This window comes from Sturnira hondurensis, unplaced genomic scaffold (assembly GCF_014824575.4).
Source record: "Sturnira hondurensis isolate 20B ecotype Veracruz unplaced genomic scaffold, ASM1482457v3 Scaffold0004474, whole genome shotgun sequence".
Lineage (NCBI taxonomy): Eukaryota > Metazoa > Chordata > Mammalia > Chiroptera > Phyllostomidae > Sturnira > Sturnira hondurensis.
Window position 1 is genome coordinate 16,471,251 of NW_028077105.1, and position 26,778 is coordinate 16,498,028.

A 26,778-nucleotide genomic window follows, 5' to 3' on the forward strand; every position below is an offset into this window, starting at 1 on the left:
TTTGTGTGGGCACTCATTTATCTAAGTATTTCCTTAAAGGTAACATAGGAATGATTGTATGGTCTCAAGATGCCATATTGATATTTTCACTTTACAGAACTAACATATACTAAATAATAAAGATGTTTAAAAGATACAGTTTTATGTCTGCCAACATATATTTTGAATATGTCTGCTCTAAAATGGGTAGTTTTACTATCAAAGTTCTGCCCACCATTGAACCATTGATATAATACAGTTGACCCTTGAACAAGATGGGGGTCAGGGCCACCTCCCACACACACACACACACACAGTTGAAAACCCATGTGTAACTTTTGACTCCCCAAAACTTAACTACTAGTAGCCTTCTGTTGACCAAAAGTCTTATAGTGATATAAACAGGTGATTAGCACATAATTGTATGCTATGTATTATATACTGTATTCTTATGATAACGTAAGTTAGAAAAAAGGAAATGTTAAGAAAATTATAAAGAAGAGAAAATACATTTACAGTATTTCTTGAAAAAAAATCTACATATAAGTGGACCTACACCATTCAAACTCATGTTGAAACACTTTTTGATGTTAATATCAGCAGTAGGAGGCTACCAAAAGTTGAGACCATATAAAGTACCCATTTTTATTATTTTTACTATTTTTATTTAATAAAAGTTATTAGGAGTTCAATTATGTTTTTCATAATTTTTCCTATAATATAAAAAATCTTAATTACTAAAAATACATAAACATGTAAGCTAAAGGTAAACACCAGTGCAAAATACATTGAGTAATAAACCTTGCTTAGAGTATTTCCTAATTTTTTAAAAATATGCATTATTTTAAAAAATTATGTTAATGTTAGAAGTGGATTTGTTTCTGACATATATAAATGCAACAATTATCAAATTACGGCATCTACTACGTAGATATCTTTTTGAGGGGGTGATGGTAATAGAAGAAACAGAATTGAATTTCTGCATTTAGATCTTTTCTCCAGACAGAGAGATGAGTTTCAGCATGCAGAAAGTTTACGAACAGAAGACGTCACAAAGCAGCATACAGCTAACTATGTACAGATTATCCTCTACACGGACTGTGTTCTGTATGAGGGGTCGCTGAGGGCAGGCAGAATAGACAGTGACTTCATTGTAGTAGTCTCTGTTCTGTTCAGGATATCCACCTTCACTGTTGAGTTTTCCTGAACAATTTATTCTTCCTCCATGTTCTTTATTCTCCCTCCATGTTCTTTATTCTCCATTGTCCTTTTTATTCATTTGCCATGATTTTTCTAATCTTTAGGCCTGAAACTTTAGGTGCCACACTGTTTCATAACACAGTTTCCCACAGCTTCTAAGCCATAAGTCGCAGGCAGAAGGCAGGAAAACTAGAATGAAGCGGTGTGGTGGCTTTATTCTCCAGCATCTGTTCTGAGTGATCCTGAATCTATTTGTTCTAACCACAAGCTATACACACATTTTTATTTGCATGATACTTCTTATGTAAAAATTCTAAACTAAGAAAAGCTAGCATTTTAAATTATAAGGTGTTTTAATTGACTAAGTTTTTCTTTTTGCTGGTTAGATTTCTGTTAGATGTTAAGAGCAGAATCTGAATTTACATAAAGCAGCTTAAAACAACACACTGATTATTGGCCCTGATTGGCTACACATCAGCTATTTTCTTGAAATTTATTGCTGTTAATTTATTGTTTGGGAATTTTAGTAGCATTTAGCAACATTTTTCCACTAGAGGTTTCTTAATTTAGCACTTATTTTACTGATCTTGCCTTAAAAGCAATGTATTGCCTACTCTGAAGTATAAGGATAACTAATTTACTAAGCATTAGAGAATGAATCTTTCCCAATTACTCCCAAGTAGTTTAATGTCTGGAAAAAACCTACCGTGAGGATCTGCTAAACTTCGTAATAGAATATCGATGTCCTTCACATACGAGTCAGACAAAGTTCACTGTCTTTTATTAAAAGTTAATTAGACCCACTTGATTTCTTCCCTAAAGACCGCTAAGGAATGCCCAAAGGAAAAACAGACATTGTCCTCCAAAAAACTGTTTTACCTCTACTCAGGTACCTGAATGAAAAGTTAATTGAGTTGCAATTGATACCCTAAAGCTCCAAAATTTCAGAACAGGCTATACTGATCATTCAGAAAAGCCTTGGCGGGTTTCCTACAGTGTTTGCTGGTTGTGTTGCACAGTACCTGGCACATAGTAAGCGCTCAGTAAATCATGGTTGACTGACTGACTCAATTGTCCTTGCTGAGTTTGGCGAGATACCTGCAAAGTGCTCATCTTTTGATCTGTTGAACAAAATCATTTACTATTATTCTTTTTACCTCAGAATTTCTGCCAAAAACTTACACTAGTTATGGCAAAAGTAGATACTGAGCTGTTCTTTCCACTACTAATTGCTTCATAGCTTCAGCTGCATCTTAAGATCAGTGGTGCCAGAGTTTTAGTTTTCATGGACCAAGTAAAATTTTCCTAGTTGTTGAGAAACTAGCCTTAGTTGCCAGTGTTTAAAGACACCAAAAAAGAAAAACTACCTACTATCATTATTTCATCTGAAAGGAAAAATATAAGCCTGACATCACAAAAGTGGGAAGGACATAGATTCAGAATAAAGGCAATCTTTAAATTGAAGAAAAGCTAGCCTTCATAAAAATTTACCACGCTATCCTTATTTTTCTCATTGCATCATATCTCAGCTCTTAGAAATCACAACTTCAGGCCACTTCAAGTTTGTGATAGTAGCCTACATAAACAGCCTAGAAAGGATGTTGTTTCTGAATTGACTATCGGAGAGCTTATATGGTGACACTAATATAATATTAAATTACTTCAATATGTTAGGGGTGGAAACCAATGACACAACACTTCGTTATTGTTTTTTTTTTAACTTTATTAAATGAAGTGTGTATTGAACACTTCTGTGTCTTGGCACTGCCCTGGACTTAGAGATCACACAGGTGCATAAAACGGAGTCTGTCCCTGAAGATCTGAGACTTGAGCAGAAGAGGGCAATCCTGCGCACTGATCGCTGGAAAAGACTCTAGAACAGAATTCAGAGAATTAAAACCTGGGTCTGTACACATTTCACTTAGCTTGATCCATAGATGACTCATAGACCCATAAATGAATGGCTGACAAAGAGATAAACAAACAGCCCAGTTTCACTATAGTCTTGAATCTTAAGTAATGTCTTAGAGTGATGGGATGTGTTAAACTCCTACAGTAATGAACACTTGCATATAAAAGCTGAAACCAAGGGAAGGAGATGTCTGGCAAATTAATATTAGTGAATTACTGTTTCTGAAGATGGACTCTACTATGCATCCTGAGGTTTATTTTTAAAAGTGTTTGAACAAAAATGCTTGCCTGTAGCTCCCCCTCCCCCAGTTTTAAAGAACTTGATGCAGTGATCTACAGTTGATGAATTTGAGACATTCCAAGAATTCTAGAAGCTACCAAATGGAATATAACTGGCCCACACCGTAAAGAGAAATAAGTTTCTACACCTTGGACATGCTTGCCTCCAGTACACATTCCCAAATCCATGCTGATTATCAGTTTAGACAGTTAAACTAATACCTTCCAGGTGGTATTTATGTAGATATTTTTTATGAATATATGTTTGCTTTTTTAAAAAATTGCCCAAGTGGGCTCTGTAGCACAATGGGTAGCACATTAGATTTCTAAAAAAGAACTGGGCGTACTACTAAATTGTTTATAGTGGCAAAAAATAAAAATAAAAAATAAATTAGCTTCAATGTCCATTGGTAGGGGCATGTTTATATAAATAAGAATTTATTCAATCAGATACTATGCACTCAGCAACAATGATGATATACATGGATTGGCATGGGAAATGTTCGTGAAAAATATAATGTATATTTTAAAAACCATGTAGAATGATTTACTAAGTCCAATAAAGTACATGTTTGGAAGCCCACACACCTTAAATGCACTGAAGTGCTTTCTCATCGGTGCTGCTAGCCTTCCCCCAAACCTAATGACAGGATAGCCCAGTTTGCATAATGACTGGGCAAAAACTACATTCAATTACTGCGGTCTGTTGACGGTGGTGGGCAAGGAGATCTTACCCAAAGGACAACCGACAGAGTTCTTGACAAGCTTTAGAATGCCGGTCCCTGGGACTGCCACTTCACCTCTTAGTGAGGCCTTGCACTGCAAACCTGAAAGTGTGGCACTGTGTGAACCTTTTCAGGAAAAAGACATTTATAATAACTTAAGATGAAATCACTTAATCTCAAAATCAATGAGCTTTGGGAATTCAGTTAAATGAAACAATAATTCTCGAACTTTCTAATTAGTATTTTCTAATTTGTGCTAAAATCCAAAAAAAAATAACTTTGGATTATTGGCTCTTTTGAAATAAATATCCCTAGGTGCCTGTCCATTTGTGAAGGAGGGGCACCTCCATATATATAAAGCTTTATTATAATATACAAAATGTGGGGGATTTTTTTTGTCTAAAACTTGTTGACTCCATTACCCACAAGTAACCTGTATTCTGGACTACAGCCTTGAAGGGAGTTTGTTTACTGATCAGCTAATCAGAAATTATTCAGGCATGAATCCTCAAGAAAAAATTTTATGGGCCCATTTCCCATTTTGCATAGAATAGCAGCCATCAAGGAAAAGTGGATTTGAAAGTCAAAGCTAATTAAGATTTTATAACTATTTAGTGCTTTGTGTATATCATCATCTGGCTTTTAGAATTGTTTCAGTTCTGTACATTTTTTGTTGCATTTAACTATCCAAAGTAGAAAAATGTGTTTATTAATGATGCAAATTGTGCCTGGTTAGTAACAATAACATATAACTCTTATGTACCTCAATTTAAGATTATTTTGAAGGTATATACCATCAATGTAGAGCAACTCTCTGACCACTTGATCCGTTCTCAGCTCTCGCAGAGAAAGAGTTAGCATCTCTCCCCTGGGAGTCAGCCCTGAGTAGAATAGTGTCATTAGTACTGTAATTCCTGTCTCTGGTGCTGTTAACCATTCCCAGGAGAAAAAAGGAAAAAGGTATAATGTCCATCGCCTATCAGAGCTACAAGGTCTGTAAATAAAGATACCTTCTTGTTTTGAGTGCAGGAGGAGGAGGAAGAATGTTGCCAGTGCAAATAAACTACATTAAAATTAAGTCTGTAAAGTATACAGTGGCATTCCGCATTTTCAAAAGAATCATAGTGATTTAATTTTTTGAAGGCATGATTTTAATTGCAGTTGTCAAAATTAGTTATTTTCGCTTTGATGTTTTATTTTCAAAGAAATATTACCTTTGTAGATTATTGAAAATTTAAACAAAATTAAAAATCAAAATATATTTGAACCTTGAACAGTACAGAGTTTGGGGATGTCAACCCCCCATGAATTATAAAATCCACATGTAACTTTTGACTACCTAAAGACTTCATTACTAAAAGCCTACTATTGACTGGAAGCCTTATGCATAACATAAACAGTTGATTAACATAGAGTTTGTATGTTTTATGTATTATATACTGTGTTCTTACAGTAAAGTAAGCAAGAAAAAAGGAAATCATAAGAAAAAGAAAATATAGTATTTTGGGGACAAAATCTGCATATGAGTGGACCCATGCAGTTCAAACCCATGCTGTTCCGGTGTCAACTGTACATTAAATGACATTTCAGTTTAACATGGGAAACCTGGAGATCGGAGGAAGCAGAAAGGAGTGAAATTAGAGTGATACAAAGGTTTACAGTTTGGCTCCAGGATCCAGTGAACCAAAACAAACACTTGGCTGCTCCCCAAACCGTGTTAATTGCCTTTTTGTGTGTACATTTCCATATGCTGACTAATGGTTTTGGCTTACAACACAGTCATTGTAACAAAATTGGGAATATTTAAATGTTCATTCCCTTCATGCCTGGCTTGTGGAACTGATAGTTCTGAACACAAGCTGTTATTTTATCTTTAAAATATTGTGTAAATAGTATTAGCATGAGTAAAAATGAAGATAAAATGGCTAAAAAACACCGTGGCTGCTTTAAAATACTGTGGTAGCCAATCTGATTTAAAGACATCGTAAATACCCTCCTTCCTCAGCTGAGATTGGTTTTGAGCCAAAGGTCCAGAAAGCCTAACTGCATCATGACATGCCCAGGGGACCCTGACTCCCAGACCAACGGAGCAAAGCTCTCCCTGGCTCATTTCCCTTTATCACAACTCTACCAGTCAGGTGTAAGATGCCCACTGTTCATATATATCATTTTAGATATTAGAGCCATACAAATATATGGATTCCTCAATAGACTCATAGAATTTAAACATAAAAAAGATGGTGGAACTCATTTGGCAAGTTCTCACTCATTGCACATGTGCTGTGCAAGTAGGCAGCCATTTCCCTCACACACACACACACACATATTTTAAAGGTGATGGCCTTTGGTTTGTGCCCCATGCTCTCCATCCAGCCAACCTCCAAGTCTTTAAACCTTTGCCTAAGAAAAGGCAAGTGACCTAATTTAGTATCTAGGTATAATGATGCCTTCTCTGATTTCTTGGAACCCTTCCCTGACCAATGCAACTATTAACCTTACAGTTTTACTGAAATACATTAATTCTGTAGGTTGAAAAAACAGTAACCAAAGCCACCCTTTCATAGAAACATACCATGTATTCTAAACTCAGCCTTCTTTCTGTTAGCATGCCGTATTCTTCTCTGGTGCTTTTAATGTTCTTGCTCCCTGTATAATTAAAGTGGCAGAAAAGAATGCTGGTTTTCTTTTTCTGATATGAATGTGTGCAAAGGAGAGGCTCTTATAACAAGTCTTTTAAATTTTAATTGTTTAGAAACATACTGAGAACTTTCAGTATATCTCTGGTTTTTTCTCAACTTACCACATTAATAGCAGGAAACATATGCCTAGATACAAAAGCACCTTCGATTTTAGTTTAGTACATGCATACTGCTTCAGTTTCCCACCTGAGTGTGCCGTCACGCTCTTTAACACCCTGAATGGAGAAGAACCAGTCCCTGAAGACCTGGGGACCAGGTGGGGTTTTGCAACACACTGTGCTCCTCCCTCTCCAGGATGAAGTCACCGTTCCCTTCCCGACTACCCTGACATTGCCATATGTTGCAGCTTTGTGTTTAAGAGTTGCTCTAGAATATAGAAGTCTGTAGTGTTGCTCAATATGCTTATTGACTTAGGTCAGTGATGGTATAGTTGGACTATAAAAATAATGTCATGACAACAAATTGATGACCAATTTACTATATGCAGCTGCTATATGTTAATAAAATTTGAAAGTAGCTGTTTACCTTATTTAGATGATTGGGTGTTTCTCTTATCTAAGCCAACCATAAAAATAAAAACAGATTCACGTTCTCCGAACTTAATAAATATCAGGCATTTCTAAAGTGAATTAATATATGATTTTCAGATCTCTTCTGCTTACTTTTTATTAGGTTGACTATAAATCATTGTTTTGGCATGAAATCTAGGCTTTGGTCTACGAGGAAATCAGGAGTAAGCATGAGGCCAGCTTAGATGTCAGATGCCAGTGGTCCTCAGTTTCCCTTCCCTTCAGCTGGCCTCAGCAGCCCTGCAGCCGCAGCGGTGAGGACAGAACTGGAAGGGTTTCCTCAGAGCTGTGAATTATATAAGGAAAAGACAGAGGGGGTCGCGGATCTGGGGGACACCAAGAGCAGTATTTAAATGGGACCACTTGGCAAGAGGGGGAAGGGAGAAGTCCACGAGACTCAGACCTTGCCTCAGTGGAGCCTGGCGCCTTCTCGCCTGCCCCCTGCCCTTCCCTGCACTCACCAGTATCAGGTGCTTCCACCAGTTCTGCTGTGTGTTCCCCATGACCAGAGTCTCCCTCTCACCATTCTTTCCTCATGTATCCTCCAAAATTCAGCCCAAGACTCTGCTCCTCAGAGAAGCCTTCCCCACTCTATTGGGTCTCCACCCTATTGGACTGCACATCCTGACTGTAGGTGCTCACACAGTTATTTTGGCATTTACCATATTCAGTTGGAATTATTTATGACTAGAACTTTCTCTCCCATTGCACTATAAGGTCTTTGAGAAAAAAGTGATGTATTCATCAGAACCGTCTTGTAACCCAGGGTCATGCATAGTCCCAGACAAACAGTAGGCATACCATGAATGTGCATCTGAACTAAAACCAAACTGGGGGGGGTTAGATTTCTGCAGGGGCATTTACCAGTCAGGAGAACCGTCATCTTTATTCTTTATTTGAATTATCACGTATGTCTTGATATTTTAAGTGGCTTTCCAGAAATAAACTGCACCCAAGAGTATGGCCATGTCTCAGTAGCCTCTTCCTGTGTAGTTGTGCGCATGTGTGTGTATTTAGGGCTAACTCTTTTTAAAAAGCACTTCTCCAAGATGAGCCATGAATAGGCAGTAAGTTTCGAAGCTCCTACCTTTGACCCCTTTCAAATCTAAATTGCATAATTTTGCTGACGTTTTTAAGCATGGATTGTATATGTCAGGAAATGTACTTAGGATAGGTAAAGTATTATGAACAGAAACATAAGAAAGGAAGTTCAGTAAATGGAAGGTTTGGAAAGGACATACTGTGAGTATACTGTTAATGATTCTTTGAAATTTATCCAATATCCTAGAAAAATGTGTATTCAGTGTGAATGTCTGTAATAATCCATGGAGTCTTAGGCTGAAATTAACTGAAATGTTGAAGTGCTTCATTTAGGTAGGATTTGGGGTCGGGTGGGGATGTTTTAGTCTGATTTTATTTTATATTCTACTTGGAATGGTAGACTTCCAAGCACTTGGACCTTCCAAAATATTTATCTGTTCATCAACAGCAAGCACATAGTAACTTCTTTGTGACTTAAGTGAACACTAATTTCAATTTAGAAATAGAAGTGAAAGCCTGACACTGGTAGCCAAACACAACAATGCTGGCTATTTTTTTAATGTCCAGAGTGGGCTATTAGCTAAGGAGCCATTATTCAAAAGCTGCCTCTTTCACTTGTATTTTTTAGAGCTGAAAAATAATAGAATTAGTCTGACCCATAACTCTTCGATCTCTTCTCTTCTTCAGTGGGATTGGAAGGAACTGGCCCTGGGCCTCAGGGGGCAGCAGTATTTTGGCCGAATTCGGAACTCTGCACTTGGAGTTCATGCACTTGAGCCACTTATCAGGAAACCCTATCTTCGCTGAAAAGGTGAGATTCTCTACTATGCCTTGCGTTACAAAGCATTGCTTGTGAGAAACAACATCCATCTCTCCTGCTGAGAGATGTGACAATATTGGATGTGGAAAAGAGCAAGCAAGTTTAATATAGCTCTTTAAGGAGCTTCGTTAACGTGCACCATTGCAATAAACCAACCTAAACTCACAGTCTTTCCGTGGCGCCTCGCTAACTCAGTATGAGAGGGTCTGGCTTACACAACCGATTCTCTGAGCCTCAGGCAGGTCACCTGACCTCTCTGAATGTTTTTTCCTGTCTAAACGTATATAGCATTGTATGGACTATATAAACTAAGTATGTGAAAGACTTTTTAAACTCAAGGCATTATATAAATGCAAAGTAGCGATTGAATCCATTTCTGATTTTCAAGAAACAAACTTTACAGATAGCTGGATAAATTTATACTCACTGCACCATGCTGCCCTTAGCTTTCAGCCCAATTCCTAGCTCCTCCTTACAGCGAAGTTCCTTGGAAAAGTTGTCCCTGTTTGTTACTCTCCCTGTGTGTCTCCCACCTTCTTCAATGCTTTCCCAAATGGGCGTCTGTCTCAGCCACACCTGGGATCTGGCCATGTTGCCAAATCCACTCGTCATTCCCACCCCTCATCTTCCTTGTCCTCTCAGCGTTTGTCGCACTTGGTTTCTTCCCGCTGACTGAGATGCTCCACCCTGGGCACCGGGCACAGGGTGCTCCCCTGGCTTGTCTCCTTCCTTCTCGGTGCTGCTTCCCAGTCTCCTCTCTGGGATCCTCTTCATCACCCCAAAGTCTAAATATTAGACGGCCCCAGAACTCCACCCTGGGTTTCTTCCTTTTGTGTTCACTCCCTACATTATTTCACCCATGGGTTTACATGCTATCTATGTGCTGTTGATTCCAAACTGATTGTTCTGGTCCCAACCTGTCCCCTGAACGGCAGACTCCACATCCAAGTACCTGTGCAGCATCTCACTAAGAAGTCCGACAGACAGGTCCCACGTAAAATATCTCAGACTCAACCCCCAGGTCTCCTCCTACTCAGTCTTCACTGTTTTGGTAACTGGCACTTCAGTTCACCCCGTGGCTCAGGCCAGAACTCTTGAGGTCACCCAGTTCCTCTCTCTCTGGTAACTTCAGGTCCAAAGGACTCTGTGCTGTCATCTCTGCTGCCACCCTGTTACAAGTATCCATCATCTCCCAGCTGGACTCGGCAGTTGCCACTGACTCCCACTCTCTCTCTTGCACGCTAGTCACACCAATCGCAAACAAAAGTCTTTCCTGGCTCCCCATCACACTCAGAATAAAGTAAGGCCTCATGGCCTGCATCTGTCTCCCTTTGCTTCCTGTGGTCCAGACCCACTTCTCACAGCTTTTACACTTGCTCTTCCCTCTGTCCTAGTTACTTCTCCTCCAGTTTCCTGCATGGCTTGCTCCTTTCATTTCCTAAAGTTTCTGCCCAGAGACTTGTCCATCAGCCTCCCCGGACCACCCTGAGTAGCATAGTGGAGCCTCACCACCTCACCGCACTTTCTGTTCTGTTACCACCTTGTGTCTTTTCCATCGCAGTTACCACCACAAGTGATGGTACTTACACTGTGGATATTACCTCTTATTGTCTCTGCCCTCCCACTGGAATGGACCTCACTTATCTACTGAAATATCCCTGGTTCCTTTTACAGCATCTGACATGTGGTAGATCAGTGTGCCTGTGTTCGCTTACTGCCTATTAGTTTTGTAAGCCAGCAGCAACTGTCTTTGTTCTAATTCTGCCTCATTTAAATCAACTTTTTTTCCCCTAACATGGGGAACTATAATCAAGAAAGACAGAAGAATGGCACCAAAATTGCTTTTTGGATTTTAATAGCAACATTTTATTTTCTATTGTAGGTAATGAATATTCGAACAGTACTGAACAACCTAGAAAAACCACAGGGCCTTTACCCTAACTACCTGAATCCCAGCAGTGGACAGTGGGGTCAATGTAAGTCAAAGGTTTAACATTGTTTTAGCTCTTTATGGTATCCAGCACTGTTCTCCTAACCAAGCGGAAAAGCAGAATAAAGCACAGTCTTCTAGGAGAATGCTTAGAAAGGGGGAAAGAAGGCACGGTTCCTTTAATAAGAAGGTGTCTGTCATAAGAAAAACAGGCTGTAAGTGTTACCAGGAAACTAGAGTGTTTATTTTCCATGTGTAACTGTGAGCATGATGACATATAAGCACAGTGAAAGCCATTAATCACAAGGGGAAGATCGAGTCAGGGTAGTGTGAGGATGTTAGCCTGTAAGAAGCTGGTCACATGCATAGGAGGGAAAATCGTTCCTTTGTTTTAATTTTTTTTTAATTTTATTTATTTATTTATTTATTTATTCATTCATTTATCTTTAGAGGGGAAGGAGAGAGGGAGAGAAACATCAATGTATGGTTGCCTTTCCTGTGTCCCCTGCTGGGAGTTGGCCTGCAGGGAACCGGCCTGCAACCCAGGCACGTGCCCTGACTGGGAATCAAACCTCGATCGTCTGGTTCGCAAGCCCGTGCTCAATCCACTGAGCTACACCAGCCAGGGCCGTTCCTTTGTTTTAATGACTGTCATCAGAGTTTCAGACCGAGTAGCTAGATCATTCTACTTCATAACATTTTCTTTCTGGTTGACTACAAGATGAGAGAGGAGTCGGAATCTTTAAGGGTCGGGAAATTGAAAGAGCAAACAGGGTATTTCCCCTACTTAATTTTAAGCCCAGCAGATAAAGGCTTCTTGCCAGCAGAATTACTTCTAGGGCAGGAGAAAGTATTATGCCAGAAGCCCTCACTTGAGATCCTTACAGCGTCTGACCAGGGGTATAATGATTCAGAAGACTTGAAAGAAATGTTCTCAAACTGATTTGGAAAAAACAGCGGTAGATTAAGCAGCAACTGAGAGCAAGTGAAGAATACTAAGTGAGACGCCTAGCTGTGCCGACTGTGTCAGAATGCCTTAAAGTTTTACTGTAATTTGAGTTTTTTCATTGTATTTTAATACCATATATTCTTAGATGGCTGTGCCTCATTGTTACTTTAGAAGCACTTTGCTTAAAGAATAATTTAGTAGAAAAAATGCTAAAAATCCATGTCTGTGGGTGTTAGTAATGGCGAGAGAAGGCCTAGCTATTGAGATTCTCAAACCATAATCAAGGTCATCATTTAACGGGAGTGTGATCCACAGATCACTTGACACCCCTGAGACCTTTCGAGGGGTCCTCAAGGTCAAAGCTGTTTTTATAACAACACTAAGACTCTCTGGCACTGTGCTGACATTTGCACTTACGTTGCAGAAGTGTCAGTGGGTGAAACTGCTGAAGCCACAGCGCAAACCATGGCAGAGGCTCCAAGTGCTGCTAATAGTCACATCCTAAATATTCACGGCAGGATAAAAGGAAGGAGGGGGAGGGAGAGGTAGGAAGGAAAAGCCAGTTTCACTTACGAAAATGTTCTTAATGAAGCAAAAATAAATGACCGATTCTAGAAAATCTCAGCCATTGAATATATATCTTTGTAATGTTTTGTGTAGTTGAGTTGAAAGTGTACTGAAAACACCTCTGCATAATAAAAGTAGTGGTCACCTCGTCGAAAGGCACTCGTGTGATTGTCCGATCGGTGAGCTGACCTGGTCACTACTGCTTTGTGGTCACCAGTTTCACGTGAAAGAACAACTGAAAGCAGAATGTCTCTTCCCAGTTGGGTACTTAGTAGATGTGTTCTGGAAAATGAGCCTGTCACTCCAAAGAAAACTGACAGTACCCGTGTCAGTGATGAAATTGGAACTTCTAAGTAAAAATTTGAATTTTGGGAAACTTGTACATGCCACCGTGAATGAGCCCATTACCCTTAACCAACACTGAAAGACTGTTCTGATGAGATTGGTGGTGATATTAACAAATGTGGCTTTTTGCTGCTGTCTAATAAAATGTGTTCAACGCTTAAAAGATCTGCATAATTCAGTGAGCAATATTTTCCGAACGACCAGTGCTTGCTTTTACAAAATCATGTATGAGAAAAGGATCCATTCAAAGATAGACCAGTGGCTTTAACTGCAACAATACAAAAGTTCATCAATACAGTTTCTAATTCTTCATTGCAATGAACTTTTTAAAAACTTTAACCTTTAAAAAAATACTTGCCAAGTTTTGTTTTAGTAGTAAAGCAAAATATCCGTAATCATCTGAAAAGACTATTAAAATACTCTTCCCTTTTCCAACTCTATCACCGTGCGGCTGAATGTTCTTCATCTGTTTCAGCCAGGACAAGGTCTGGTATGGACTGAATGTAGAAGAGATAGGAAAAGCCCCCTGGTTTCTACTGCAGGAAACATTAGATGTACAAATATGTAAAATAGCATCACTCTTCTCACTAATTATTTTTGTTTTGTAAAATACAATATATTTTAATGAAAACATTATATAAGGGGTATATTATTATTTTAAATACATTAATAAAAATATATTAAATTCTGTTTTAATTCCACTGTGGTAAACATTGCTCATATTACATAAGCAAGTTTGGAGAGGTACTTATTCGTTTTTAAAAGTGTATAAAGAGGTGCTAAAATGATAGAAAGTTTGAGGACCACTAGAGTATTTGAGGTAAACAGAACTTGAGCAGCTTTCTAAGGACAAGATGACTAAATATGACTCTCTAAAGAACAAGGGTTTTTAGAGTTCTCCTCATGAAAGATTCAAAAGTTTAAGAAAAGTCTCTAGCTAGGATTTACAGTTTTCTTCCTATGATTAAGGATTTAGGAGTCACTGTGAAAAGGGACAGAAGAGTTGATTGTACTAGAACATCCTGACTTCACCTTCTGGGTCACAAATATACTATGTATCTGGCCATGTTTCCTGGTACAAAGAGCCCTTTATGTTTGGGTTGCTTATGGGTCAGTTTCCTAGTGGAAAAACCAAACAGAGTTCATGAGTCCCAGGTCTCTCCTCTCCCAGCGCCATCCTGTGTTCTAGCCACAAGGAAGACAGTTATTTTTTTATTCTTTAATCAAGGCCTGCATGACCGTGCTCAGATCTGGGCTCATTCTGCTTCCTCAGCCCTTTCACCATTCTGACTCTCCCGAGGCCCAGCTCAATTGCCATTTCTTCTGGGAGGCCTTCTTCTTGAAGACCCAGTTTGGAATTGGTTAGCACCCATTTCCCCCCTACCCACCCATCCTCCCTCCCCATCCCAACACCTGGGCACTGTCCCATCACAGCCCTTTTCCTAACGATGTACAAACATAACCGTCACCCTAGGGCTCGAAAACTCTCAAGGACAGTAACTTTTTCTCAGTCGTTTCTGTTAACCCAATACATAACATCATGTACCTAGCAGGTGTTTACTTACTTGAAATCTGTGAACACTTACTCTGTACCCCATCTGACTATCTGCCTCTGCTTTGAACAGTTTGCCCCTACCCCTCAGTTGCAGCTAAGAGGCAGCATCTAGTCCTGGTCACTGATAATATAAAGAGATCTTGTGGCTGTTGAGGCCAGACATGAGGCTCCAGGTCGATAGACAGAGTTACTATCATACAGTGTCACAGCATCATTGGAGGATTGCTTTGAAGAGAGAAGTTTAGATCCGCATGAAGTCTATAAAATTAAAAATTGGAAATATTGAGTATGTAATTTTTTGTCTTAATTATTTTACTATTTGCTTTGTTTTTTCTCTTTTTAAGTGTTAGGAATCTTCTATCGGACCTATTTCTATTGGGAAGAAAAGAATAAATTACCCCCTTCAGAAAGAACATACTGTTTGAGTGACTATAGTACACAATACCTTTAGGGCATTTGGGAATAAAAATAGTACATATGTTCTTTCTGGAAATAGGCAGCCCTTTCCTGCCGACAGAATCAGGCATGTTCTCGTCTACATCCACTGAGATCTTTATTTACACAGGCCTCTGTTGCCAACACAAATAGTCACCCAGACGCGGGGGGATCCTAGTGATGATTTGCTGAAACCTCAACAGGACTTTCTCGTTGCTCCTCTCAGTTCCTCAATTTGTACTCCTTCCAAATATGAAAATGTTATCGTTAGGAAATAAAGGGCTAGAAAATTAACTACTGCCTACCAAAATTAATTAAAATAGCTATATCAATGTGTAATCTTTCCCCCTTTTAAAAATCACCAAATGCCCAAACTTGCTTCTTTCATTTCTTATAGATTCATAAACCAAACAGGAAGACAGTGAAGCTGCTTCTGGCTGTTAGTTTTCAGCTCTCATTGCCTTAACTCTGAAGGACTTGTCTGGACCGTGGCCTCGTTTCCTATTACTTCACTTAGTCCTTGTTATTCGGACAGGAACCGGACAGTGGTTTGCTTCACCGTGGATGTCTTGCATTTGCCCCCTGCAATCATGTTTATAACAATAGGGCTTCTTACTGATGAGATAGGTCTCAGCCTGTTTAATTTTTAAATGTCAGAGGTTTCTGTGGTGATTTATTTAGGAAACTATAAAGGTTACTTCAAACATTGCTATTTTAAGAACCAGCTTGCCCTGGCTGCTGTAGCTCAGTGTATTGAGCACGGGCCTGTAAACCAAAGGATCGTGGTTTAATTCCCAGTCAGGGCACATGCCTGGGTTGCAGGCCAGTTCCCAGCAGGGGACTCACGAGAGGCAACCACACATTGATATTTCTCTCCTTCTCTCCTAACCTTCCCCTCTAAGGATAAATAAATAAAATCTTTTTAAAAATATAAATAAATAAAAAATAAAGCAATCTCATTTTTTTTAAAAAAGAACCAGCTCTATAATTGTAAAAACACTAATTTTACATGAAAATTAAAACTACAGTAGAATTTTGGACTTTAATAATAAAATCACATATTTAATTACTTAAAAAACAGCCCCTCTAGCTTGAATAGATGTAGTCCTTACTAAGACTGACAGAAGAATTTTGCGTTGTTTAGTGGTTTACCGAGTAGCCACTCAATGCAGTTTTCCAAAATAAGCACACCTTTACTAATGCTCAAGTTCTCTATGAATTCTAGGAAAGATATGTCAAATAGATTACACTGTTCTCATAGGTGAACGTGCTTGAAAAATAAAAGCATTAAATCAAGCCCATCGGAATGTGAGACTCTATGTGGGCTGAATCGAATGGCAATTACCAAGGTTGTAATCTCATTTGGAGTCTGTAGTCAGTTTTCTCACTTTTTAAAGATTTTATTTGTTTTATTTATCCTTACCTGAGGACATTTTTCCAATTCTTCCAGAAAGAGAGGAAGGGAAAGAAAGAGAAATATTGATGAGAGAGAGAAGGATTGAGTAGTTGCCTCCCGCATGACCCTGGACCAGGGATCAAACCGGCAACTTAGGCAGGTGCCTTCATCAGAACTCGAACCCACAACCTCTTGGTTATGGGGACGACGCTCCAACCAACTGAGCCACACTGGCCAGGGCAGTGTTCTCAGTTTTAATGAGGATATCTACCCTACAATCTGCAAGGTTGTTGGTAATGCCTGTAGTGGACCTGGAATAATAAATGGCAGCAGAAGAGGAATGTTGAAATGGTGTGTAAGGAAGAGAAGGTTCTGCCCTATCTCCTTTCTCACAGCCCTACCCAAGGATGTGAACCCTTCAGACTGATAACACTAGAAAACCCATCTGCTAATAGGGGTCGTGATAATGAGCCACAAGAAGCTGCAGAGCTTCTTGTGTTAATGCAAGCCACTCTTTAAAAACATTTGCTAATACCCGTAACTTTGACATGTTTGTATTATTGAGAGTTAAAGCAATGAAAAATTTATTCGAATATATACTGTGAAATATTTTATTTTGGTATTTTTACTAGNGGAAGAGAAGGTTCTGCCCTATCTCCTTTCTCACAGCCCTACCCAAGGATGTGAACCCTTCAGACTGATAACACTAGAAAACCCATCTGCTAATAGGGGTCGTGATAATGAGCCACAAGAAGCTGCAGAGCTTCTTGTGTTAATGCAAGCCACTCTTTAAAAACATTTGCTAATACCCGTAACTTTGACATGTTTGTATTGTTGAGAGTTAAAGCAATGAAAAATTTATTTGAATATATACTGTGAAATATTTTATTTTGGTATTTTTACTAGAGAACCTGATTTGGGGAATTAGCGGGGATTATATGTTTTTTTTTTATCTTCATGCTTACAAAAGTACCCTGGTAATTATTTAGAATGTATCACATTACTTAATAGCATATCTGCTTGTTTTAGAATGTCTTTCTGAAAACAGGAGATTTGCTGGAATTTAAATGTAACATTAAGTTGCAGTTGACAATGGGGATTTTGCATCCTGGCTTGCTCATGTGATTTTGCTGCATTATCTTAATTAAAGGCTGAATCACTCTAAAATGCATTTCCCTCTCTTGCAGATCACGTATCAGTGGGAGGACTCGGAGACAGCTTTTATGAATATCTGCTAAAGGCATGGTTAATGTCTGACAAGACAGATCTGGAAGCTAAGAAGATGTATTTTGATGCTGTTCAGGTAAACCCAACAGTTAAATCACCTTTGCCACTTAACTACTTGTAACTTGCATAGTATTCAAGCTTTAGTGGAAAAAACACGGACTACTACATGAATGGGTTACAAATTATTTCCAGTTAGGTAAAGGAAAAATATCTACTAATATAGCTATAATTATATTGGATGTATTTAGTTCTAAGAGGGCAGTTAAATTTTTTACATGATTCAAACCTCAGTGAAGATTTACATATCTTTAAAAAAAGGTTCACATACCTGGAAAAAAAAGGCATTTTTCTTCAGTGAGCATGAGTCTTCTGCTTAGAGTCAATTAAAATTAGGGCGAGGGGAAAATCCTGAATTTATGTCCTGAAAACTGACTAAGTTAAAATTACCCAACAGTATAGACCATCCTAATGCCTACCTTCATTTGAAGGAAACTATCTCCCGAGCTGTAGGGACAGTACTCTCAAATAAAAATCCGAACTAACGGAACTGATGTTTAAGACAAGATGACTAGCAGCTTTTGAAGGTCTAAAATGGAGGATGACAGCTAGTGGAGGGTGTAGGGAGGTGAGGGTGTGGAGGGATTGAGTAAAAAGGAAAAAGGGCTCATGGACATGGACAGTAGTGTGGTGATTGCTGAGAGGAAGGGAGCATAAGAGGAGTGAATGGTAATGGGAAAAATTATAATAAAGATGAAATCAAAAAATAAAGTAAAACAGAGGACCAATAAGGGGGAACCAATGCTTGTTGACCTGCATACTGTGTGCTAAATAGTGTGTTAGGTACATACTTTCAGACATCAGTGGGTGTGCTCACAGCAGTTTAGATGCTATTCACCGTATATCACAGGTGGTTGTGCAGTTGTACTATAGATGAGACAACTGCACTTCAGAGAGACCGAGTGTGAAACCAAAATTCAAACTAAAATTCGTGTCAACTCCTGCTCCTTGATTCCTCACCACTGTGGATTTACATGCGAATATAATTTCCATACCTAATATAAATATTTTGTTATGGGCAGTAAGTTAGCGAGATAAGTTAGAAACTAATTAGGGAAGTCTATAGGAGGTAGTCAGTGTAAGAATAAATTAAGCCTCCTTCAAAAGTGAAGATAACTTTTGAATGTAAATAAAATGAAAAAAGAAAATCATTTGACATAAAATACTTGAACTTGTACCCAGCTTTTCACAGCAAATTTTGTAACACAGTCAATTATCCTTATGATTAATAAAAGTAGTTTACATATACTTTATTATTATTATCAAGGCATCTCGAATAATGTTGTAAAATTATGGCTAAGTCATCCGAAAATTGACCTTTTTATTGACTACTTAATTTGATTTTTATAATTGAGAGTAGTAGTTGATAGAAGGGAAAAAATGGAAATTTGGAATTCCAATAATGAAGTCATTATTCTAAAACTGGTCTCCCTAGAAGAGGTCTGGCTGGTTTTGACATGGGCTGATTTTATCTATTCAAATAAAATGCAACTTGCTTTGCTCCGGTCGACCAGATTAAATATCACCTTGGTCCCTTCTCAAGGTCAGTGGGGAGCTTCACTAATGCAGCAGGTACAACTCTGCTATTTCACATATAGGAACCAAAACACCTTTGTTAGAACATAGGCCTTCATTTAGCACAGCCTTTATTAAGGAACATGATCAACATCAAAAGTCTACTGAGATGTGGTCCACATGGCCTTTTCCAAGTTTGTTTATTTGGGTTTTTTTTTTCATTCCTGTGACATTTAGGTTTTAACCTAGGGAGTTCTCCATACATACAGTATGGTTTCCATTACGTCATTTTTTAATTACTGTCCTGGCAGATATTCTAATTATTCTGATCTTGGCCCTCTAAGACCTGATGTTCCAGGAAAAGCAACTGTAAAATATTCTTTGAAGTATTATTTTCCCTCAGTTTCTAGATCTATCAGAGGTATGCCCACACAGCTTTTAACATATTGTATTTAGGCAAACCATTGACAGGAAAATCCATTAAGAACAATTGAAGTCAAAGTGTTTCCTGTTTCTCTTAATAGTAAATACATTTTCAATACATTGTGTTTTTAACTTAGAAAGCAAGGCTAAAGCACTTAGACTTCTGATTGTGAGAAGTAGCCGTGCCTTACGCAGCAAAGATTCTTTGCCTGATGGTACCTACAGGGATCATTATCACCAAGGAGTGGACCCTTCACATTATTGTTCTGGACAGTTGAGTTACTGGAGATACATAGTTCATCAGTTTTAGCTTCAAGTGGATTTTAGAAAGTGTTTAATCCCAGAGTGGTATGTTTTCTTTGGCTGTTTCAGTAATAAAATATCTTGAGCTTTTCATTGGCTCTCATGACCTTCCCTGGAGACCACACTAAACATCCACAGTGATGGATGCCCACCCTGCCCGAGGTCCATTGAAGTGAATGGCACCTGGGCAGGTGATGTACATATTGGATAATTAGGATTCTGTAGGCTTCACCAAATTATTTTTTCACATATACAAGGATAAAAATCACAAAATATATGGCTTTTTTTCCTAATCAATTCTCTGTAGACTTGACACAGCATGTTTTTAGAGCCATGAAAAGCCTGTTTTTCCTTCTCTATGTTTATTTACATTTTTTAGTTGCCATACAAATGTTTCTCTAAAGGTCTTGAAACTTTGTTGTTTAATTTATTTTGAGAAGTAGCAACTTGGTCAGATTAATGCCAAAAATAATATAGTACTTTATGCAGTATCCAAACAGGATAATAATGTTTCTCTAGTCCATGCTCAAAAGCTGTTACTCTTGCTCTGTAGAAAGAATGATTTCTTGGGTGATGAACAGATAGCTGCCTAAAGGACTTTATTGCAGTTTCTGCTAAGAGAAGTGTAAATAGCTAAGTTGTTCAGTTGCATTAAATAAGAATGAAATATTAATGCAATAACTAAGTCATCAATAAAATTAGCTTAACTACAGTTAATGAGCACAGTAGTGTATTTATTTCTTACATCTTGGTTTCATTTGTTTACTTCTAATAAAGGTAGGGTAAGTTTTATCTGCCTGAGTATTCATTTTAATTTATTCTTCTCTATCACAAATTTTATCTGTGTCTACTATTCCCAAATGTTCTAAAAAGTCCTCTTTTTTTGATAATAGTGTAATATGTCTAGACTTTCTCATAGCTCTTGTCCTTCTATGAAGTAATTGGGGGGAGGGGTCATTTTCTATTACAGTAATGGGAAATTAGTAATTCCAAACATTCTTCATTTTTGCTTTTTAAATCTAAGGCTTATTTTATTTTCTCTGTCTACTTTAAAAGAGTATCAGTGGTCCTGGGGCAGAAATAAAAACTGTTTTATAAATAATTTTTGTAAATATTAACATTTCTCCCAAATTTACAGATCTGCATTTTTATAAAAGTATTTATTCATTGTATACTAATGTACTTTGCAATAGAGTTATGAGGGCAGGACTTGATTCTAGTGTTACCAAACTGGAGATGTGAACGATGTGATGAATGACCTCCACCGAGGGCTGGTCGAGTGCTGACCACTTACAAACAAAACGTTACAGGGTTTTCTCTGCAGACACTGCTATTCCAATTTTATGAATAAGAATACTGAGATTTAGGGATATAGTAAGCAAATCACTCACAAAGTTCACAGATAGAAGAAAGTTTGTCAAGGCTGGGATTTGAAGCACAGAACAGGTCCTTTCCCCGCTCTGGTTTGTTAGGCCTTGAACCCAACGGAGCAAAGGGAAAGGGGAACACCGCTGTGGCCTGGGTGTCACACACAGATGCGTGCTGCTCTTCATCCAGGGCAGGGCTGTGCTTTGTGTCGCTTTCCCGTTTCTGAACATGGAAATGCACTAAACCAACTGTCACGACTCCCGCAGTAACTGTCTTGGAGAAGGGGACAGCGTTTTAGGTGTGTGGGCTACAAGTGCTTGAACCGAACAAAACTGACCGCACTGGCCCCCCAGGGTTCATTCTAAATAACCAAACTAGTTAGGCACAGAGTAGAAAAAGACCACGGAAAGGAATAACATAAAGTTTGAGACTGAACTGGATTTGTAACACCAAATTCAAATTGTGAAGTTTTGTTACTTTTTTAATGTTCGGGGGTATTTTAGTGCAGATTTGAAAAGAGATTACAAATGCTGGAAATAAGTGTTATTTTCAGGCGATCGAGACTCACTTGATCCGCAAGTCCAGTCGGGGGCTGACGTACATCGCAGAGTGGAAAGGGGGCCTCCTGGAGCACAAGATGGGCCACCTGACCTGCTTTGCTGGCGGCATGTTCGCACTTGGGGCGGATGATGCTCCCGCAGACCTGACTCAGCACTACCTTCAACTGGGCGCTGAGATCGCCCGCACCTGTCATGAATCTTACAATCGCACATGTGAGTACATGCTGTTCTTCATTTACAGCCTGTTGCCACGTGCTTTTATTTCACTTGGGAAGGACCTTTGTCTTTGCTGCCTTCAAAAAATACCCACTGTACCAAATCATGATAAATATCTTAAAGGAACTTGTACTTTCAATTTAAAAGACACTGGTTTTCTACATAAAAATATTTACTCTTAGTCTGCCACCAAACAGAAATCTAGGCCATAAGACATTTAATGCCAGTATAATTTTTTTTGCCTCACTTCAGGTGAGTAACATTGGATAAGAGTTTCTGTCCCAGTGCAAAAGCAGCTTAGTGTGTTTATGTGCAAGCCATTATTAATCTTCCCAGCATCTCCATGAAATAGATTTTCAGTCTGGCTCCCTCCTTTTAAAATTGGGTTTGAAGCACAAACATGAAATAACAATTCATGATGTAATGACTTAAAATTTAGAATGACTGATTTTCTAGCTTGCTCATAAGGTATTTGGTGGTGCCTTGTACCTCCCCAGCAGGTGCTCAGTAAATGGTGATTAAATGAAAGAAAATGAAGAATCATTACCATTTTCTCAAATGTCCTCTTTTAGATGACTAAACTTGAAAATATATTGACTATTATTTACTATCTAATGTTTATAACTATTCTTTGAAATGCCAATGATTTGGCATCATTCTTGAATGTCGTGCGATACTGTCTTAATTTGAGTTAAGTTGTAGACACTGAGCATTGCCCAGGACAACAACCTCCGTCAACTGTTGCTTATTCTTTAGATGTGAAACTGGGACCAGAAGCCTTCAGATTTGATGGTGGTGTTGAAGCCATTGCTACCAGGCAGAATGAGAAATACTACATCCTACGGCCAGAGGTTGTTGAGACTTACATGTACATGTGGCGACTGACTCATGATCCAAAGTACAGGAAATGGGCCTGGGAAGCTGTAGAGGTGATGTTTTAATTTGCTTATGTTTCTTATAGATAAATGTCTCAGGGGAAAAAAAGTTCAGTGGTACCTGTAAATTTAGCATACCAACTTTTCTACAATTTTTAAAGCTTTGACCAGACTTTTTTTTTTCATTCAAGACGGAGTGTTGTCAGTTAAGTCATCCTGTATCTCTGGCTTCAGCTTTGCTTAATACAAATACACACACACACACTTTGATGTTGAAGGAGATATCTAGAATGGCATATTATAAAATTAAGTTCCTACAACTGTAGAAGTGACGACCACGTAATTCCACAAAGGGCTCTAGGCAACTTGGGGGTAGTCACCCCTGCCTGTTGTTGGTTTTAAGAAACCACTATATACTTTTTTCCCTTAGTCTTTGGTCACTGAAATGATAATACAGTATATGCTTTTACTTAGGTTAAATTAGCCACTAGTTTTTAAAAGAACCTGTAGAAAAACTACTTTCCGCAAGAATATTCCTTCACTAGTCTCAGGTTTCTCTGAATATCTGTAAGTATGCTGTTTTAATTCTTTGTCAGCCCTCGGGTCTCTTCCTGCCAACCATGGTGTATCCTCTTCCGAAGGTAATCAAGTGTGAGCTGGATGCCAGTGGAGGCGCCCTCCAGGGTGTGCACCAAACAATGTCTAATTTTAAGAGCTATTATTCGGAAAGGAGTGGGAGGAAATTCAGGGGATAAAAACAAGCAAACGCTTTAATTATACTCTCTTATATTCTAGCACTCTTTGTTAGAAAAGTTAGCTGTCTTTAAAGGCAGTCTATTAGGAGTAACATCTCTCAGGAAATCTGAGGTGAATATTGCCTTTGTGTAAAATGTAATATCTTAGGAAGCCATTAATGAATCTCGCTTAGTGCCTTGTTCATTTAGTGCATATTATCACTAGTCATCAGTCATTTTAAATAATAGATTCTTTAGGCCTCTTTTTTTTATTTTTTGCAAAGTTTTCTAATTATGTTTAGTCAGTAGTAATTTCAACTTCTTTAAATATTTTTTTCTCTGAAAAAATGTATTAAAATTACAGTTCATCAAAGTTCTGGTGAAAGGGAATTATTTTGGTCTTCAATAGGCCAGCAAAGGAATTAAGGCCAGTACTTGCCTTGTAAATATCAGCTTCAATTAAAAATAGCAAGAATAACATATTTCATGAAATCCAAAACACCATAATTGGTAAGAAACCCCATTATTTTATATATTATTAAGAAAGTATAACACTACCAACTAAATTATGACATGACAATTTTAGAGATGTTAGAATGTGAAACATGTATGACAAAATTGATCAAAAATGGAAACTAAATAAGTCTTCGTTGCCATAGCCGGGTATCAAACTCATTTTCACCAGGGCCACATCAGCCTTGCAGTTGCCTTCAAAGGGCCGAATGTAATTTTAGGGCTGTACAAATGAAACTACCCCTTAACTAGAGGCAAGGAGCTCAGCGCTGCCAGTGGGTAGACACAAGGTGGTGGACCTGGTACAACGAGGTGGAGGGCGGCATTGGCCCGAGGGCCTTGTGTTTGCCCCTCTGCCATATGGGCAGGAAGCGTTGATTCGCTTGGTTCTTCAGGGGAGCTTGTGTGTGAAGCAGTACGGTTGATGTGATGAGGCGGTAATTCTATTCGTTGCCGTCTTTTAGTGTAGACTCATGTGAAATTGTTTCACTGCGTCCCAGCAGAGGGATCCCCCTGTTTTTGCAACTAGTGACTTCTAGGACTGAGAGGTAGTGGAGAGGGAGAAGTGCTGGGGCTGATGCCTTTTCTGAAGCGCACAAATCAGACTTTGTGGGAGGTGTGGCAACACTTTTCTTGCCTTGCTGAGTCCCTTCAGCCAGTGTTTGTGCTGCAGCGGTAGCTGCTGCAGCGAGCGATGCCCTCACGTGCGGGCCGCGTTATCTCCAGTGCCTGTGCTCCTCAGCTGCTCTGACTCCAAACTTCTCCCAGGCAGCGATCAGTGGTCTGGGAAGTGGGGGAGAGTTCCTGGTCCCAGGGGGCAGGCCTCAACCGATGACATATCAGAGTTGAATGGATAACTCCCCCAGGCTTCCCTTGAAGAATAATTCCGTGATGTGTGCTGCACAGTTCCCCGGGGGGTTCCAGCAGCCTTGAGCCCTTGCTGCACACTGGGAGAGAGGTGCACACAACATACTTCCCTGGCTCTTCTCCCTTCCCTGTTTCACTCTCCCCACTTCCTGATACCACCTTCCCCCCAAATTTCCGGCATCCAACCCTCGTCTCAAGCTGTATTTGTAGGAGAACCCAAATGTTTGTTAAAACATGTGAGACCTTTAAAATCACCTAGTCCAGATTCCACTCAAAGAAAAGACTCCTCTGCGTATATCTTTGCTGGGTGGCTATTCTTCGTCAATTCAAGGACTTTGTAGCAAAAAGGAATGTGCTCCTGATAATGTAATTCATGTCAGTTTTTAGTGGCCAAAGGCATTAGGAAGTTACTCCTTTTAAAACCAGAATTTATGGTGTTCTGTGCTCTAGGGCAGCTGAAAAACTAATCCCCTCTCTCGTCCGTTTCAGTTATCTGAAGACAGCATCTTCTGCTGACGGTTTCCTCCCTCATTCATCTGTTTCCTCTACCTTCTCGAGACATGGTTTCCAGCTGTGTCCTTCCAGGGCTGAGTGTGTGACTCAAGAACCTCTCTTCTGAGTGCTATTTCCTACAGCTTGTGGCCCAAATTGTTCTTTTAGTAGATGTAGAAAGCCCCTGGCTTACACTGACGACCGTAACGTTATAGTCAAATGATGTGAACTACTACATTGACTACTGTTGAGACATCTCTTTGTCCCTGCTTGTTTACACTCATACTTACAGTATATAATGGACTAGTCAGCTGTCTTCCCATCTCCTGCCAGGGCCTCCCTCCCCAGCCTTCTTTCAGTGATACGCTTGATGAACCTGCTGTCCATGTCTTAACTACATTTCTTAACAGTGTCAAACAAGATATGAAGGGATGTAATCCAGCGTACAACTCTGGAGACCTCCTCCGCAGGTTACCAACAAGCCATTAATCATAGGTGTTCAGGCACTTGGGAAATGACCTCCCAGAAAAATCACCTACCTGGATGGTTCTTTTGCTTTTGCTCAATAATGTCAGGAATAATTTTATTGAATTCCTCCCAGTGAGACATGTATAATTAATATTCTGATAAAACACATACTATAAATTATGTATATATTCACACATGTGTGTGTAAATATAGATTGTATAATGGCTACAAGTATAGGTTAGGTATGTGTAGATTATATTACTGGACAGGGACTTGGCCATGAGTAGGTCTACCTAGGGCCAGCTATAGTGAGTGGGTTCTTTGTGTAGGAAAGATTTCATGACACAAGTCCAGGTGACTGTGAGGATGTGCTTATTAAAGCTGGGGACCGTGAAACAAGGAAGGGATCAGCATAGAAGCAACAGGAGAGCCTAGTCTGGGCTGCCTTAGCTCCCTGGGAAGTCAGAGAAAAGAGGGCCTTGGGGACGGATTCAGGGGGTTGGCCAAGACAAGCTGCCGGCTGCCTGTTGCCTTAGAGGGTAGGGGACATGAACCTGTGGGGGAAGAAGAGAAAGGGAGTGGCTGGGGCTCTGGGAAGGTGGCAGGCTGGGCCCTTTGTCTTGAGACTTTCTTTTTTTAATTTAATTCTTGTTCAAGTACAGTTTTCTGTCTTATATTCCCAGCCCTGCCCACCCCTCGTCCAGTGCTCCGCACCTCCCTCCCATTTCCGTCCCCACCCTTAGTTATTGTCCATGTGTCC

The 26,778-nt window shown here is 39.3% G+C and overlaps 1 protein-coding gene across 2 annotated transcripts in view; it reads left to right on the top strand.

Moving 5' to 3' along the window:
• MAN1A1 (mannosidase alpha class 1A member 1) overlaps positions 1-26,778 on the top strand; it is a 152,371-nt gene that overhangs the window by 121,228 nt on the left and 4,365 nt on the right. For both annotated transcript variants that reach the window (XM_037045844.1, XM_037045845.1), the window contains exons 7-11: positions 9,091-9,214; positions 11,106-11,199; positions 17,588-17,703; positions 21,847-22,066; positions 22,826-22,998. In XM_037045844.1, the coding sequence (XP_036901739.1) occupies positions 9,091-9,214; positions 11,106-11,199; positions 17,588-17,703; positions 21,847-22,066; positions 22,826-22,998 (727 nt within the window). The remainder of the gene's footprint in view (positions 1-9,090; positions 9,215-11,105; positions 11,200-17,587; positions 17,704-21,846; positions 22,067-22,825; positions 22,999-26,778) is intronic.